This window comes from Passer domesticus, chromosome 2 (assembly GCF_036417665.1).
Source record: "Passer domesticus isolate bPasDom1 chromosome 2, bPasDom1.hap1, whole genome shotgun sequence".
NCBI lineage: Eukaryota > Metazoa > Chordata > Aves > Passeriformes > Passeridae > Passer > Passer domesticus.
The window spans coordinates 77,496,357-77,514,387 of record NC_087475.1 but is presented as its reverse complement, the minus strand read 5'-3'; the positions used below and the strand labels follow the sequence as shown (position 1 = coordinate 77,514,387).

Here is an 18,031-nt window from a genome sequence, read left to right as displayed (position 1 = left end):
ACACAACCAGCCTCCTCCAGGCGCACCCTCTGCAATGCCCCTGCGCCTCCGTGCCCCGTGGTGGATCCTCCCTCCCGATTTCGCTCTGGCCGTCCCAAAGCCTCTGGTAAAGGAGGCGGCGAGCGCCGGACCGAGCCGAGCCCGGACCCTCCACCTCGCCCCGGGTCGCAGCGGCCCGAGGCCGCGCCGCCGCTGGAGGGCAGAGCGCGGAGGGGCGGCGAGCGAGGGGCGGGCACTGCCGGGCCGCGGCCCCGGCGTGTGAGCATGCCGCGCCGGGAGGAGGAGGAGGAATTCCTCGGCCGGGCCGGGGGAGGTTCGCACTGGAGTTAGCGCCGGGCAGGGAGGAAGAGCGAGCGCTGCCGGAAGCGGCGGAGCGGCGGCGGCGCCGGGAGCCCGCGGTGTCCCGCGGGCAGCAATGTAGCTGGGTGACAGCGGCCGGAGCGCGCCGCCTCCGCTGCCAGCGGGCCGGTGCGGCGGGTGGGCAGCTTCTCAGGGGAGGCGGCAGCCGCGCCTCGTCTCGCCGCTCCCCCGCTTTCCCCTCTGCCCTCGGCGCCGTCTCTCGGCGCGGCCCTCCCTCCGTTCCTGCCTCTCTCCGCCGCCGGCCGGGGGGCTGCGGCCGCCACCGCTGCCATGGGGCTGCCCACGCTGGAGTTCAGCGACTCCTACTTGGACAGCCCGGATTTCAGGGAGCGCCTCAAGTGTCACGAGATCGAGCTGGAGAGGACGAACAAGTTCATCAAGGAGCTGATTAAGGACGGAAGCCTCCTCATCGGGGCCCTGCGAAGTGAGTGGGGCGGTGGGACCGGCGGTGGCTGGCAGGAGAAGGGGCTTCTTTTGTTTGAATGGGCGCCGGGCGCGGGCTCCCCTGCCGGCGGCCGCCGAAAGGCGCCTCCTCAACTTTCTCTGCCCCGCTCCCTCCCTTCCTCGCTCCCCGCCGCCGTGCCTCGCCTCGCCCGCGGCGGGGCCGGGTGGGTGTCCCGGGGGAGCGGGGGCGGCGCGGGCCCTGCCCCGGCCCGGGGGCCCGGCCGCGCCCTCCCCGCCGGGGCCGCGGGCAGCGCGTGGGCGCCGGCGGAGCGGCCAGGTGGTCCCGCCTGGGGATGCGGGCAGAGCCCGGGGTCGGGCATGGGAAGGAAAGTCGCCGTGTAGATTGCTGTACGCTGCGGACCAGTGGAGTGTTGCGGCGGGGTGTGTTTTCGGCACGCTCGCTGCTAGTTGCGTGTCTTCAGATAAAGAAGATGTTCGTAATGAAGCGGATTTATAGGAGAGTTTATGTCTTCCCCCCCATACTGTTTTCATGTGGTAGATTAACTTTTTATGTATTTTGAAAGTTCTGAGAGCGGAGATAAACACGAACAGCGTAGCGCTTTTAAAGGTCTGTGAGTTGAGCAGTGACAGCTTTCTGGGGCATGAAAACAGCAGTCATGCTCTGAAGATCATAAAGTGAAAGCTGGAAATTGCCCAGGAGTGTCACTAGACTCGGATTGTCCTCCCGTCCTGTAAACCTTGCCACCTACTTCTTGTCTTTATGTCACTAAGTCACTTTGGTTCTCTCACCTGTTGCCCAAAGTTTTCCTTCACAGAAAGCAGAGAAGTAACTTACAGCATCTCTTTTTGCAACATGAGATAGTCAAAAGAAAGAATTGCTTTAATCCTTAAAAATATCTGCCACATTGTCATGGTATGTCGGTTTTTGTCGAGTTAGAGGTAGCAGTACTGCTTGTTATGTGCACAGGGAACAGGTGTTGCTCTGAGCTCTGTAGTTCTTAAGAACTGTTTCTGACCCAGAGTCTAAACCCAAAGGTTGTGTCCTTATCTAGGAGGTAAAAATTGTAAGGATTTTATTTGCTCAACGTAGGGTTTAATTGTACTTGTTCATGCATCAGCTGTATATTTACAGCACTGCATTTACATAAAGCAGCTATTGCCTTTTTGAGAGTTTTGTTCATATAAATGCATGTATTTCTGGACACATCTAATTTTTAGTGAGTAGCTGGGTAGAAGTTTAACATCTTGTGTGAATTTCTATTAAATTTAATAAATTTCTGAACCCATGCCCACAGGATGTGAGATGACCAATTACACCCAAAATGTGTGTGTGTGTATATATATATATATATGTGTGTGTATCAGTCTACGTGTATCTCTGAAAACTCACTGGTACAGTTTTCTCATTTACAGTTTTCTTTCAAATAAACTAAAAAAGTTTATTTGTATTTTAAGCCTTTCTTGTTGCTAAGAAGTTTTATCAGTGTAACAGAAAGTCTAAGCTTGTTTTAAGTAGTAAAAGCTTACTATTACAAACCTGGTCCAAAAATTAGTAATGACAGATTGGGATACCACATGAGTACTTTTTTGACCTGGACTAGCACTGTGAGCTGACTGCTTTTGGGTCCAGATCAGATACGAACAAGCACAACTTTCTTCTTAGGCTGTCTGAAGACAGGCTGAGAGGTTGAGGCTGTTAAGCCTGGAGAAGAGAAGGCTCTGAGAAAAACTTCCTTCAGCTCTGCAGTAACTAAGGAGAGGCATACAAGAGCTGGAGCGGGACATTTTACAAGGATGTGCAGTGAATAGTCCAAGGGGTAGGTCTAGATTGGATATTAGGGAGAAATTCTTCTCTGTGAGGCTAGTGAGTCTCTGTAACAGGTTGCCCAGAGAAACTGTGGATGCTCCCTTTGTGGAAAAGTTCAAGGCCAGGCTGGGTGGGCCTTGAGCAGCCTGGTGTAGTGGGAGGTGTCCCTGCCCATGGGGGGGGGGGGGGGGGTGGAACTTGATGATATATAAGGTCCCTCCCACCACAAGCCATTTTATGGCTGTCAAAGACAGATTGTAGTGGAACAAATATTGTATTTGGGAAGTAATTTGAACCCTGGTTCTGAAGTGAGTAATCCCATTAGTTTTGGGGAGAACACTTAGAGTCCTTGCAGGGTTTAGAGCAATATTTATATCTCAAGTAATGACTACTTAATTTGTAAGTTCTCATGATTTTTCAAACCTTTTAGTTCAAATGTTATTCTATTTGACACAATGCTTATTGTATCCTATATACAGATCTAGAATCTTTTAGCCTCAGAAAAAATAAAGTTTGTTTTGGTATAGTAAGAAATCTTTGTCCTCTTGTTCATTTCAAATCCCCTGATTTCATGACTGTGTCATTTTTTTATAGAATATTGCCTTAATTCCTGTGTTAGGACTGCTGAGAAAATGCCTGCATTTTTTTCTCAACAATTGAGAAATCCTGTACTTATGCTGTAAAGACTATTGTAGATGCTGCAAAGACAGTGTACCTGTTACAGCAAGTAGCACTATTTCTGTACTAGAGCACAGAAATTTGACTTGTTTAAGAAAATTAGTGGCTCTTACTCACCTTTAAAATCAGTGAAGTGTAAAATACTTATACAAGCCTTTTATTTTTTCAAATTTCTTAAAATGTGTTTGAAAATCAAATTGCGAAGTACTTGACTTCAGTGATAACTATATTATTTGATTTTTGAATGTTTAATAACCTTAAAGCCCAGTAACAAAACAAGCATAATTTACCATATTTTATCCTAGGTGATCTAGGATTTTTATTTACACATCATTTTGTAGGATCAGTTCTGATGGAGTAAAAAAAACTGCACTGTGCTGTAGAACTTCAATGGAAATGAGTTTTGGAACATGTCACCCTGACCATGCTTAGAGAAGAAACAGTGAAACTGACTTAATGCAGTTAGAAAACACATTATTCTAAAGATTGCTAAATGTAAGTTTTATTATATGAAATGACAGCATGTCCATGGTTTTTCAGGTGAAATTAAACTTCTGTATTACAAATGTTACAAAATTTTAATATTTTCACAATCAAATATTCAAGTTACTGTAACAATGCAATGTTTATAAATACCTGGCAGATTGCCCTTGAAGGTAATTTAAGGTAGAACGAACACACTCAATGTAGCATGCAGATATTTTGCATTTCATTTGGAGTGGTCCCAAAATGAGTCAGACTTCATTAATGTGGTTTTGCTACTTTAATTGTGGAGAGTGCTGTTTTCCAAGGTGGCATGCAGAGCTGTAGTACTGTGTTCCATGAAGCAGCAGTTGACTATTGTGAATACAGTGGGAACTGATAAAGCTAGAATTAATAGAAAATCCACAGCAGCTTTTCCCTGGCATTTTTTGCACTGTTTCATTGTCTTTCCAAATAAGCAGGATTCTGTGAGTAGCCCAGAACAACACAGATTATATGTTTCAGTTTAGTTTTAGTTCAGGTGTTAGCATCCCATCTGCATGGCCATTGTGCCTGCTTTAGACTTGTCCTACAATTAGTATTTAGTATTGGTATTAGGACTACACTTCCTTTTTCAAATCAGCTGAGGTACTAAATGCATTACTATCTCTTGAAAGATTTAGATTATGCATGTAAGAGACTTGCCTATTATATTAAAAGTGTATATTTTGACAGAACTTTAGCCCTGGCTATAGGCACATTTCAGTAGAAGTATATAGTTTTTTAGTGCACCCAGAAGAGGGTTTTTGTTGTTAACTTAGGAATTAAGAGGGTAAAAAAATTTATAGAAAGAATGGTTTCCTGTTACAACTGGTCTTGATTATTAGGTAACTGTTGTATTCATAATTTCTTCAGCCACCCAGTTTAATAGCTCTTTCAGGTGCATGTTGAAAGTGCATATGCCTAAATGCTTCACATTGTGAGCTCCAGCTGTAGAATGACTCCTAAGGCAGAATTGATGTTTCTCCTTTCTGTTCATTCTAGGTTGTTTTCAATTAAAACATCAAGTCTGTTTTTCCCTGTACTTTTTTCCAGTCATGTACTTCGTAATTTCTTTGTAGCCATCTTCTGAAAAAGCAACCTAGTCTAGGGTGTTGTCCTATAGATTATATAGACAACTTCCCTTCTAGAATTACTTGTATGCTTGTAATTTCCATAATAGGCCTACTGACTTGCCAGAGTTAATGAATATTGTATTTAACAATCCAGAAAAGTGACGTTCATCTTGTACAGGTGATCTTTTGGCTCAGGGTGTGCAGAAGCCTTCTGTTTCTCCCTCTGATTTTTGAGGCCCTCTCCATCTTAAGTCCTCTCAAATTCACATATTCAAAGATGAGAGCTGCCTAAGTTTTGGGTTAAGTGGTTGAAAGTTCAATATGTTTACAGCTGTTTTAAGTAACACTATACTTTTTCAAGTGTCTTAGAATGATGCCAATAGTAATGCAGAGATGTGGTGTTATATGTACATGTAATATAAATAAGATTTAGGAGATATCTTTAGAATTTTGTAATTTAGTAGCAGTCATTAGTTTTATTTTATTACTTGACACAAGGAGAAACAGACAAGATGGAAATACTGTGTTTTGCAAGGGGTGCAAGGGGATGTCATTTACCAGGGTTTTATTGAAATTTCACACATAAAAATACTCAAGTTGTTTGGCATATTTCAGGGTTTTCAGGGATGATTCACTTCTCTACTAAACCTAACAATAAAAATACAGTGATGAGCCTGTTTATACATAGGGAAATTTTGGGGATTAGTTCCCTGGGAAAAAAAGGGACAAAATTACAGCATAAGAATTTATGATCTTTTTATCTCTTTGGGGGATTCATTTTTTCATGAAAAAAAACCAAAACCTTTGTATCTTTCCAGAGAGATGCATTTTCCCAGATACCTTTGCCTCACATATTTTCATAAGATTATGTCTTTTCCAGATTCTAAGTGAAGCAAGACTGAGTTCATTGAATGCTGACTGCTGAAGTTTGATAGCAGTCATTCTCCTTGATTTATGTAGCTGTAGCTTACATTTCTTAGTCTCTTAAGTATATTATTCCCAATTTTAAAAAAAATATTTCCCTCTTAGTATGGTCATACATAAAGATGTGATGCTAACTAAACTAGACCATATGTTCTGTGTTGTTCTGGGACATTCCCAGAGTCACACTTACTTTGTAAGTAAGCATTCATGACAGTCAGCAGCAGCTTCATGGAGCACACGTGTGGTCATCATGCCTACTCCAGCCGTGTCCTACAACTAGTATTTACTGGGAGAAACTACATTTTCTTTTTTCCCACTTAAAGGAATTGAAACCTGTTCATTGCCATTAGGTTTTGTTTTTGAAGTTATTGGTTCCATTGCTGTTCTGTTACTTCTGACAAACATTTGCAGGGTCCTATGCAACCTCAGATGCTGTCTGCAATATCTATGGATTATGGATGTAACTATCAAAAACACTTCTAACAGTGTTCTGCCTTTTATGCAGAGATATCAACAGTAAGCTGATTGGTGGCCAGAGAAGGATCTTAATTGCTTCCTCTAGTGCTTAAAGCAGCTGCAGTCTGTATCATGTTATCTTTAGCCAAATATATGTGAAGAAAACAAATATCAGGATGTAGTGGACTGTTACAGAGTGCATTATTTTCTGGCCATCACATGATGTTTAATTTGGAACCAGTAGTACCTGCAAGTGAATTTCCAAACTGTCAGTAATGATTACTGTATTAACAAAACCTTGAATGACTCAACATGGGTGTTCTTAAGCCTTAATATTGTATTGAAACTGGTATTCTTTAGAGAAACTTGGTAATTGGATTATGTCAGGCTACCAAAGGAGCAGTTTTGAGTTTCAAATGCCATGTGAAATGATATCTCTGCTTGAAAAAAATATTGTGGATTTTTTTTTAAATTAGGATTTTTAAACTGATTTCTTTAAAAGGCCAAATTTAATCTGTTTCTTAATAGGCCAGTTGGCTCGTTGTCTACTGTGTGCTTCATTTGCTATGAATAAGATAAATGAATTCTATTAATAAGAGACCAGCTGCTTCAGGAATATTGTCTTTACTACAATGGAAAATATGATGCTGTGGTCACTGAACTTGTCCAGATCTCTTGGGTTTTTGTGGGCAGAAGTGCTACAGCAATTTGCAGTTTCCTGTAATAGTAAATAACTTCGTATTCATCCTCTGAAAAAAAAAAAGGCAAAAAAAAACCCAACAAAACAGAGGACAATACAATCCTTCTTCCTACTGAATAAGTAAGACAGTGCTGTATCTTTGCCTTTCTATTTTTCCTGTATTCTCAAAACTGTAATTATAAGTAAATCTGGAATACAGAGAAATTTGGTACCATGGATTTACTTTATTAAATCCAGTCTCCTGCTAGTATTACACAATGTAATCCCTACTTGTCAAGTTCCATTTTAAAAACAATTTTTTTCCTTTCTGTTTCTGCTAGAAAACTGTTCTAGAACCTTGTTACTCTGAGAATTGAATAACTCATTAAAAATAAATTTCATCTGGAAATTCAAACATGTTTATGCTAATTTTCTTTTCACTCAACATTGTTGTTTACTTGGATTTGCTTGGTGAATAATCACATCCTTTTGCTGGACTGAACAGGCTATTCACATCCTCTCTTCTAAGAGGTTCTCTGGTTTCTTGGTCATTTTAGTAGCTCTTTTCTATGCCTTTTTAAATTGGCTTTTAAGTTTTCAAGAGCTCACAAAGTAGGGAAAACAAGACTAGTATAATAGTCTTCATAAGTTTTATCTTTCCGTATTCTGTAAGAACATCAGTCATTGGATCAAATCAATGCTTATGGTCTTTTGACTATGTGGTGCTATGGATTCCTCAAGTGTATGATTAAAGGTGAAAAAGTCTCAGGATCTTGTAGGCAGTAGCAATGAGGTATATATTTAAACTGAAGAAAAATAGCTTGACCTTATTCCATATTAATATGGAATTGAAGTACTGTTGGGCTGTAATGTAGCCTCCCATTGGCACCCTGTGATGTGCAAATAGCTTTCATTAGAAAGATATATTTCACAGCAGGTTATAAACTCCAGGCTATGTTACAGTGTAGTTTTTCAGATTAGTTAGAAGTTATCAATTTAAATCACTTCCCTCTTCTGAATTATGCAAACTTGTATTTCACAGGACACAAAAGCTTAAACATGTTACTGCACTCTAGTGTTTTGATTAATATCGTTCAGACCTGGCAAAACAGTATGGAAATGCTGTATGTCTTAAGAAGTCTTGTCTTCTTTTAGCTCAATATTTAAAGCAGGATACAAAGTGCTGCAATGCCTCGGTCATATAGTTTGTTCTACTGCTCATGTTAGTTGATTTGCAAGTTGATTGCATGCCAGATGTGGGTTATAGTGTCTGTTTACAAAGGTACTCTTGGTCTCAGAAAGATATTATGTAAATCAAAGTAGGTATCACCATTAGGATTAACTTTCTACTGTAAAAGCCTGTAAGTAAAATAAAAATAATGAAAAGTAAAATAGGTAACAATAAGAAGAATTGGTTTGTGATTTTGCCAAGAGGTTGGATCAGATGACCCTTGAGGTCCCTTCCAGCCTGGTATTCTGTGATTCTGTGATTTGATTCTGTAGAACCATCTGTCTGACATGAGATGAGCTTCTGATGTCTTCTCGCAGAAGCCGCCTCTGCTGCCCTCCTCTGCCTCTACCTTGCCGTGTAAACCCAGTAAAGCTCTTCTCCAAGTACTTTCAGTGCTTCTGTCTTTGGAAGAGAAATGTTTTAGTTCCTCTTCTAACAAGCAGCTGCTGTCTAGGCATTTGATGACTGAGAATTGTTTTGTTGTTCATGGGGACAGGTAAAATTAGGAAAATAACAGGGGAATGAATTATTAAAAAGCTACAATGGCTTTTAATTCTTTTACAGTATACATTAGATGAGGTGGTCATTCAGCTGCCCTGTTTAGACTTTTGTTAAGGATATAATTTTTTTTGTGATGACCCCATCCTGCTGCTTTCTGCACAAAAATACCTGATTGCTTCTAGAAAATTATCAAATATAAAAATCATCTTTGTTCTTCTTCCCCAAGTCCACACCTTTGCTACTGTCTCACCACCATGCACAGAAAAACCCCACAAATCCTTGGTAAAACAACCAATACAGGAGATAGTAAAGACATTTCTTTTTGAGTTAAGTTCTTAGTTTGCTAGTTGAAAATGCACAAGAAGAGATAACTGTATTTATTTAATTTTTTTCCTGCTGTAACAATTAGATTAATTTCAAAATGTGGCCAAATGTCAGTGAAAATATGTGCAAATCAGTCCTTAGAAGCCACAGTTCTTAAAAGTGCAGGTCATATTTAAATGGAAGAGCTGAGAGATTTGCGATGTTGTGGTAGTACATGTTGATGTTCAAAAGCCTGCTTAGATTATCAGTATTGTCAAAGCCTTTGGAGCTCTGGACCATGCTATCCAGAAAGTTTACATTACTTTGTAACTCCATTCCTTCCATGTTCTCACCCTTTTCTGTCTTATTTACCTTTAATCTTTGTTTACAAAGGATGAGGAGGAATTGAGAGGTAAAAGTAGAAAGAACACAAGAACTCATCTTCTGTGGAATTTACTATTTGTATAAACTGTTACTTTATATTGAATATTAATATATATATTATAATGAATATTAGGGGGGTGATTTTCCTCTAACCCTAGAATTACTTATAAATTGCAGGGAGCATGCAGAAGAAACTTGCTGCTTTAAAAAAGATTGCTCTGAGCCTGAGGTTATCAATTAAAAAATTGTTCCCTTTTTGAACCTTTTCATGTCTAGAACTACCACTGTCATTAAAACAAGCTGTATAATGATACTTCAAGAAAGAAACTAAACCTTTCCATGCTCCTCTCGTGAGTTACTGTTTAGCCTACATACACAGGGAAGCTGTGGAGCCATGTCGCTTACCTTCCAGGAAACCTCAAGATAAGTAAGACTTGAGCTTTACCCTAGGAGTGGTAAAATCCCCTTATTCTGGGGAAAAACAGAAGTTATGAGAACATTTGAGAGACTGATAGTGCTAAAACATATATGTTTAAAAATGCATCTATTAATTTATAAAGTGTTATCAAATATTTTACCTCCTAGGGTAAATAAAAAGTATTTATAAAATATTTTACCTCTAAGTTGGATATTAGGAAAAGTTTTTCCAGCCAGAGGGTGGTTGTGCACTGGAACAGACTCCCCAGTGAAGTGATTATGGTAGCAAGCCTCCAAGAGTTCAAGAAGTGCTTGGACAGTGTTCTCAGGCACATGTTGGGATTCTTGGGCTTCTCCTGTGCAGGGCCAGGAGTTGGACTTGATGACCCTTGTGGGTCTATTCCAGCTCAGGATAGTCTATGAAGCTGCACCAACTTCCATACTTCTAGGAAGAATCTGTACAGAAAAATTAAAATTAACTAATGGCTTCTTAATGGAAAGTAATAGTTGGCTTATAATAAAAATTTTAGTTTGCTCTGTGTACTCAGAGATGCTTTTGTGAATCTCATCTCATGGTATGTGTTATTTGCGTTAAAGTCAGTGCAATCGAGTTGGGCTTTGGCATTCTCAGCATTTAATGGGCTGGTTTCTCCATCTGAGTTGTGCTTTGAAGAGAGTAGGGACCAGGTAGAGGTCCAATAGTACAAAACAGACCTGAGGAAAAGAATTGCTGCTTTCAGTTGATATCTGATCTCGTTAAACAGGAGTTGGTTTTAGCTGCAAGTAGGTGGGGTTAAAATTATCTTTGGGAGCATTAGTTTTTGATTAACCATTTGCAGATACTGAAATGAAATATGGCTAGTACTGCTTCTTCCCCTCTCCTGTTTTTTTGTTTATTCTCCCAGTTTCAGCATATTATGGGCCAAGCCTGATGGTTAAAACTAAGGAAAAACAGTGCAAATTGGAAAAACTAACAGTGCAATTCGGTAAGCATCATGAATGCTTATTGAGATGTTTTTTGACTCATAGGTGTTTGTCTAGGAATTACTGACTGGTTATTTTTGTACAGATTGGATATGAGAACTTGTTACCTTAATTTGATATATTTATTAGTGTAAGTCAGTTTATCTGAAGTAGCAAGGAAGTGAAAACACTGCAGGTTCTCAACATGTTTTCTTCTTGACAGTGGCCAGTGTTTCACTCTGATTTTTAGAGGGAATTCCCTTGCTTCTTGTTTTTAAGAAGTGTGGTAAGACTTCTGTGTTGGAAAACATGCTTTTCTTTTTTGAGAGCTGAAAGTTATTGGAATCGCAGTAAATCAGTCTTTGTTGTCCTTGTGTAATCTTTTTGGGAACATTTTCAGCAAGTCAAGAAACAGCAAATGTGGCATGCCTACAGGGCAGCTACACTGACTGTGGGAAGTAACTGGCTGGTGGAGGCGAAGATGAGTACATTTAGTAAGGTGAACATGGGCTTGCAGGCTGACAGATGCCAGAAGTATGTCTGCAAGTATCAGTTAAAGGATATCCATTTTATGGATAGTTTTTGCATTTATGGATGTTGAGTCTGGTCCTGCTGCTCATTTTCTGGAGAATGCTGAAAAATTGTGAAGGCACAAAGGAGACACTTTTGAACATTTGAAGAGCATATAAACATGTCTCAGCTTCTTGAAGACCACAAACAAGATACCATGTGGCACATGTTTTTCACCATTACTTAATCTGAAAGTTAAAGATTTATTTATATTTATATATTTTGTGTTTATATTTATATTTTTATTTATATTAAAGGAAAAATTATTGATGGGAGGTTTTGCTAAGACACCAAGGTGTATGAAGATCCAAGTGTTGGCAGAAGCTATACAAATTAAGATTATAAAGCTGCAACTGCAGAGCTAGTAAGATGCTTCCTTAGGACTATAATGGACTTTTCATTGCTGGAAAATCTTAAGTTGTTTGGATTTTTTTTTCCCCTAAGTTGTAGTCTTGTTCACTTATGCCTGTTGGACTTGAAGTATTAAATCCTGAATCTTCTGTTCAGGGTAGCAGCGCTTGTTGGTCACACTGGGGGTTTTTTTTGCCTTAAAAAGAAATGTTTTCAGTCTACTTGCAAGTCATGAAGTTACATTCCTTGAATGTACATGTGTGAGTGAAACTTTGAAATCTGTGAAGAATACATCCTTAAGACATTTTGCTTTAGTTTAATGTTTTTCTTGTAAAATACTTGCAAGTAAGGCCTCAGATGTTTTCCTCTGGTACTCTTTACTTTGGTATCAGTATTGTGATTCAAAATGGACGTGCTGTGCTGTAGTAACTGTCTTGGGGGGATGGTTTTGGTGTCTGGTTTTGTTGTTTTGTGGTTTTTTTTTTTCTTTTCTCTTTCTTAGTTTTGAACGCTAGACTGTATTATTTTAGTGTATGTACATGCCTGTGGAAATATACATTGAAACAAAACCAAATAGTTGAAGATACTAATACTATGTTTCTTTTAATATATGCAGATACTAAACATGTTCAGTTCAAGTTTCTGTCTTACCGGTGTGTAAAGGTAGCAAACTTAACATTTTTCAAAGATCCTTAATGTCAAGAAAGTGGGTTTAATAGTTAGCTTTGTTAACCTGTTGAGATAGAGATAGTCTGAACTACTTAATAAACCTTAAAATTCTCACAGTTCTTGTGTATACAGTGTTTTTTTGTCTACTGCTATGACTGGTTTAGTTGGAAACGGACATAAGAACGCAGAAGTGTGTCTAAGCTGATTCTTGTAGGCATAATTGTAAGCTTGGCAATAGACTTAACAAAGTTTTCTCACAAATACAGTCAGTATGGTTGGCTTTTCACTGCATGAACTTAGAGCTGCTGCATCTTGGTGCTGTTTGGGAGCCTAAGGTCAAATGAGAAATCCAAAATATTTCATTTTATGAAGAGGCGTTTAGACACAGCAGGATATTTCCTGTTTACATAGCCAAATCTTCTTTGTATGCTGAGAGATTTCCTGATTCACTCATACAGAATTTTTGAGTTTGCTCTTTAAGATATAGCTTCTGTTAGCTGGTTGAAGATGCCATCTTCTGCACTCTAGCCAGCATGACACAGCTCATTTTCCCATGAACTGATGGGATGTTCGTCGAAGTCTTACCATCTTGTTTATCCCCAGATTGCAAGATGAAAGATAAAAATGTTAAGGCCATGTTCAAGAAATTTCTTCGGCATTTATTTCTTTAAGTCTAATTGAGAAGTCAAAAATTACTAGTTTTGTAAAAGTACATTTTTTTGCCATTCTTTTTCCTCTGTAATCCAAGAGATATCTCTGGTCTAAGTAAATTTAACTCACAAATTCACAGGACCTACTGATTTCCTTTGGTTCCATACAGCCTAAGAACTTCTGTTTTTTATATTCTCATACAATATTGATAATTGTACATAGTGCTACTTTTTCTGTTTCATGCCTTCTCTGTGTAGTTGAAATACAGCAGGTTAAAATGTGTTTATTCTTATTCTGTTTGCATTGCTGCAGCACAGCAACAATGTAATTCTTTATTTTGTTTGTTCGTTTAGTTTTACTCTTGTCTCTTAATGCATCATATCCCAAATCTCCCTGGGAATGGTAATCATCTTAAATTTACTAAAATGGCATTGCAGATCATGTGGATTTTTTTTCTCCACCAGCTTTCTGACAGCTTCCAAATCATTTGTCAGTGAAATATGCATTATGCTGTCACAACTCCTCCTCACTCACACTCCAGAGCCTCTCTGATGCTCTTTATGAGAAGCCAGAGTTGTCAATGCACCTTGAGACTTCAAGACTGTTTTACAATAAAAACTCCCTTGCATGCCTACTTCTGTCACTTCTCTTGAGAAGTCATTATGAAGCTCTGAGTACTGTGTTGCTGGGTTGAACATCAGTTTTGCAATGTTTTCTTGAATGTTTAACGTTCCGAAAGGAATCCACGATATTTTGACAAACATTTCTCTTGCTCCTTTGTAAATCATAATGGCACTTGAACAACAATGCATTTGTACAGATGGAATAAAACACAAGACAGCAGTTTACTCTTGATAATGAATGGGTTGGGGGCATGACGTTTTAGTGATTTGATATTTTCTTGGTTGGTTCGTTGGTCTGGTTATCTTTTTAAAGCATATTAAGTGATAAAAATCTTGATTCCCCCTTCCCCTTTGTGAGATATGCAAGAGGGGCTGAGTACAGTGAGGATGGGCAGAGACTATGAGGTTCTGCATCAGTGGGAGTTGGAGTGTGTATCAATCCCATGTCTGGATTCTGGGCAGGTATCAAAGTTAAACTAGTTGTAGGCCAAGTTCTTGCCTTTCTTCTTGTCCCACAGTAAAATAAAACCTGTGATTTGGGGAGATTTATCTTTAACTTGTACATTTTTCTGTAAATAGTACTTTGGTCTTTTTCTGTATATAAGCAGGTATTGAGTAATTTAAATGTCTGTTATGTGTTATGGGGTCATTTCATTTCCATCTCAGTTTTTACATATGCCTTTAGATTGAAATTTTTAAAAAGTTATTATCTATAAAAGTATTAAATACTATTTTAAACATTTGAATTACTATTTGAGTTGGCTTGATTTAGGTACTTATAAAATAGGCACTTTTTAGTACAGGAGTGGGATCTTAAAACAGTTCATTAGTATATTTTATTGAAATAGGCGTTCATTTTTTTCTGAAGCTAAACAGATTGTTCAGGTAATCCCTACTATCAGTTAAGTAGAATTTTTTATGCTGCTGTATGTCATACTGCCAGCAGACATTTTGTCATACTGTTTTGTTGAACTTCATTAAAAGTACGTTAGCTCTTTAAATATGTAGTCTTATACTTTTGTAACTCCTCATTCATTCCAGTGAGGACTGTATTTTTGCTTCTCAAATTTAGGAGGGAGGATTTATGGTGAGATCCTGATCTGCAACACGAAATTTGGTCTCTCAGAAGTTTGCTTCTGCTTCTAAAAGGATGTCAAGTATATGGAAAGTTTGGGGATTTTTAAACAAACAAAACCCCATAAATTGATAAGCACTTCTGCAAAATCTGATTATTTCCCCATGAAACAAATTAATGTAGTCAGTAGTTAGGTCCTATTATTAGTGAGATGAAAGTTTCAGATTTTGTGAGGATATTTAGATTCAGAGTTGTGTCAGCATCTGTGCAGTCTCACTGAGCCATGCACTATGCCTTCAGACCTCCAGAATAAAACTGGCCAGTCAGTGGCTCTCACAGAAGTGCTGAGCTTCTATAAGTCAGACAAGGAGAACCTCTAAATTGATTAGCCTTCTGCTTAAAACTTCCCCAAGTGTCATCAAATAACCCCTTTTCAGAAAGGGATTTATCTTACCTGGGTTGAAATGTCCTGTTAGGCTCCACACCAGTCTGCGACAGCAGGCGAGGAGTTCCATGATTTAAGTGTGCACTGCAAGAGCAAAAATGTTTCCTCTGTTGTATGCCTGCTGCTTATTTTTTTTATCTGACAATAGCAGTTTTTGTTCTATGAGAAATAGTAGCTGTTGTCTGTATATATTGCCTGCCCTGTTCATCTGGGTTTGCTATATATTTTTAAGGTCTTTCTTTTATTTTCTTTCTTCATTCTTTCAGGTTTTGCTCCCCAGCTGCTTTGAAAAGTTCCAGTCTAGTTAGTGTCTGCTTTTAAGTTAGCAAATCTGTCCTCTGGTTGTCCTTTGTACCTTCTTTATGTAACAATCCCCGTTCTGAGTTAGATTGCAAGAAATTTCATGGAATATTCAAAGCAAGAATCCATCAAATAGTGATAGTTTCTGCTTTTGACATTCTTTCCCTACTGAGCCTTAATATTTGTGACTGTTGCTGATTGTTGAGTTGGTATTATAAAATAACTGCCTGCAGTGACTCCCAAGAACTTTCAAGGAGTATTAAATAGAATGTAAATAGCACCAGTATGTGGATATAATTTTTTTTACTATGTGCATTAGTGTGTGCTTCCTAAATATTATTTTCCCATATCACCTTGCCTTCTTGGCATTTAAGATTCTGCCAACCTTCTGCTTTTCAAGAAAGGAAAAAATGAAAGTTGATTGTGAATACAAGTATCAGCAGCAAAATATGTTACTCAGTGTTAACACCCTTTTTCCAATTTGATCTCCAGGTTTTATGATGGATCTGATGAATAGTAAGACTCCTTGGAGATTCAGAAGGGAATTATTTGGCAGGAAAAAGAAGTGTTAGTACAGAAAATGTACTAAAGTTTGATTCCGTTATAAGAAGCTGTGGCAACTGAGTTAAGTACTGCCTTTGTGCCCTGGCAGTTGTGAAACCAGTTTGGTTGGTCTGTCCTGTAATATTCCAGATGATTGAGTATTTTACTGGCTTAAAGCCCACATCCTCTTGTGTTTCTTTCAAGATAAATACTTTACACAGCTGGAATATGCACTTTGCTGAGTTCAGTACTTAGCAAAACTGAAGCTAAAAGAAGAGCCTTCTCCTGACTTTTTTACAGCTCTACTACTGCCCTACCTTGATCTTTAAATGAAAATATTTGTTTGGACTGTAAAATGTTATAAGGATTATGTAAATTGCAATTGATACTTTCAGAAGTATAAATGAGCAAGAGCTAAATGCTCTTGAATTTTCAATGGAATATGATTTTTTCAGAAAATCTCTCTTTGCAAAAAAAGTTGTTGTGCAAGTACCTCGTGGTATTGCTTATCTGTGGAGAGATGATAAAAAACAGAATCTGTCTATTTTGCACATACAAAAACATGTTCTGTTTTTTCATGAAGTAGGACAAACCCACAAATTTTGAAATTATTTTTTAGGTGTATTTATTGGGAAACTATATACCAACTAGTGAAGTTAGCAGCTGCATAATCTTTTAGCCACTTGGGTAATTTGGTTCAAGGAGACTTCTTAAGCTGAAACCTTTACTAAATTTTCTTGCCAAGACTGAACTTTTGAGGGTTATTATTGGATTTTGTTTTTCTTTGAGGAAAGAGAAGTTTCATTTTTCATGTTAAAAACAGGAGGAGGAAGGATTAGCTGAAAAAAAATCAGCACCTTGAGTGTCATTACTGAAAAACTGGCACTGTAAGTCCTTGTTTTTGTTTGACTTAGTGGGTGTTCTATTTCTAAGTAACTGTGTGCATATTTTGGTGACCTCCAAATCCAATAGGAAAATAATTCTCAATGAGGCTATTTATGTCAAACTTCATGTTGATTCTCTCATCCATATTTATAGTTACTGTTTCCCACAATAATTTTGAGAGCAGTCATTGCTTGTCATTACCCAGTTTGTAATTATTATTCCACAGTGATTTTTTAAAATTTTATTTTCAGACATTATGGGAATTAAGAGCAGAATACACAGGATTCACTTATGTGTTTAGCTTGAGGGTAGGGTATCAAAGTTAAATTTGCTAGCTCTTTGGCCACTAAGTAATGATTGTGACCAGCTAGCATAGAGGTAGCTCTGATTACTTCAGTGTTCTGTACTCTTGTCCATGCAGAGTTTATCCCAGGAGTATTGTTTTGTGTTGCAAGGTGCTTGTAAAAGGATTTAGCAAGCCTGTCTTTGAGAATAATTGGCTTGATAAGAGATGCTATTGTATGTTTAGGGAGCCAGAGGATCAAAATCCTTAATGGCTGAGCTATTGCAACAGTCAGCAGGAGTCATTATGATCTCTCTTAAGAATGTATAGATTGGGCATCCTAAATTTAGGTACAATTCACAAAATAGAATTGACTTTGGTGAAACTATGTCTTGCCCTGCATGTTAGAACCAAAGATAGCTGCAAAACTATCTGCTTACTGGTGGCTGTAATTTTAAATAAAAGAATTAAAAAGTAAACATCATCCCTACCCCTTCCCCTGGCTAGTTAGTGCCATGTTTTCCTCCTCTTGCAGCTAATATTTTGATTGCTCTGTTTGCTTATGTCACGGAAGCTAACATGAATGTTTTGGGAAGAAGGTGTTTTGCTGGGCTGTTAAATTAATTCTCCCAAGTAATTCAGAGACTCTTCATTGATTCATGATATGTACATATTCACCTGCAGATGAACAAGGATTACAATCTACAGACATGGAACTCTGAAAGGAGTATCCATTGTAGTTAAGCATTTTACATGGTCACGGAAAGAAAAAATATGCATTTGGGAGGCAGTGTCCAAAATCCAGACTACCGTGTTTGTACTCTGTTTGTTTGGTTCATATTGCTCATTGTAGACAGTAGACATTGTCTAGACTGAAACTTTTCACTGCACAGAGAATTCCGCTTCCGGTTACAGAACTTGTTTGGTTTTAAGCTTGCTAAGAATTGTCAT

The 18,031-nt window shown here is 38.6% G+C and overlaps 1 protein-coding gene and 1 long non-coding RNA gene across 2 annotated transcripts in view; one reads left to right on the top strand and one right to left on the bottom strand.

Moving 5' to 3' along the window:
• The first annotated feature begins 316 nt into the window (after window positions 1-316).
• The window catches only part of ARHGAP42 (Rho GTPase activating protein 42), a 142,535-nt gene continuing 124,820 nt past the window's right edge, over window positions 317-18,031 (top strand). Inside the window, exon 1 of the mRNA XM_064409450.1 lies at window positions 317-784. Coding sequence (XP_064265520.1) covers window positions 631-784 — 154 coding nt within the window. The 5' untranslated portion in view covers window positions 317-630. The remainder of the gene's footprint in view (window positions 785-18,031) is intronic.
• Window positions 6,757-15,173, bottom strand: LOC135294329 (uncharacterized). The gene is made up of 3 exons (XR_010356446.1): window positions 15,079-15,173; window positions 9,923-10,178; window positions 6,757-8,519 (listed from the first exon to the last, which is right to left on the bottom strand). It is a non-coding gene; the product is annotated as an uncharacterized LOC135294329 (long non-coding RNA).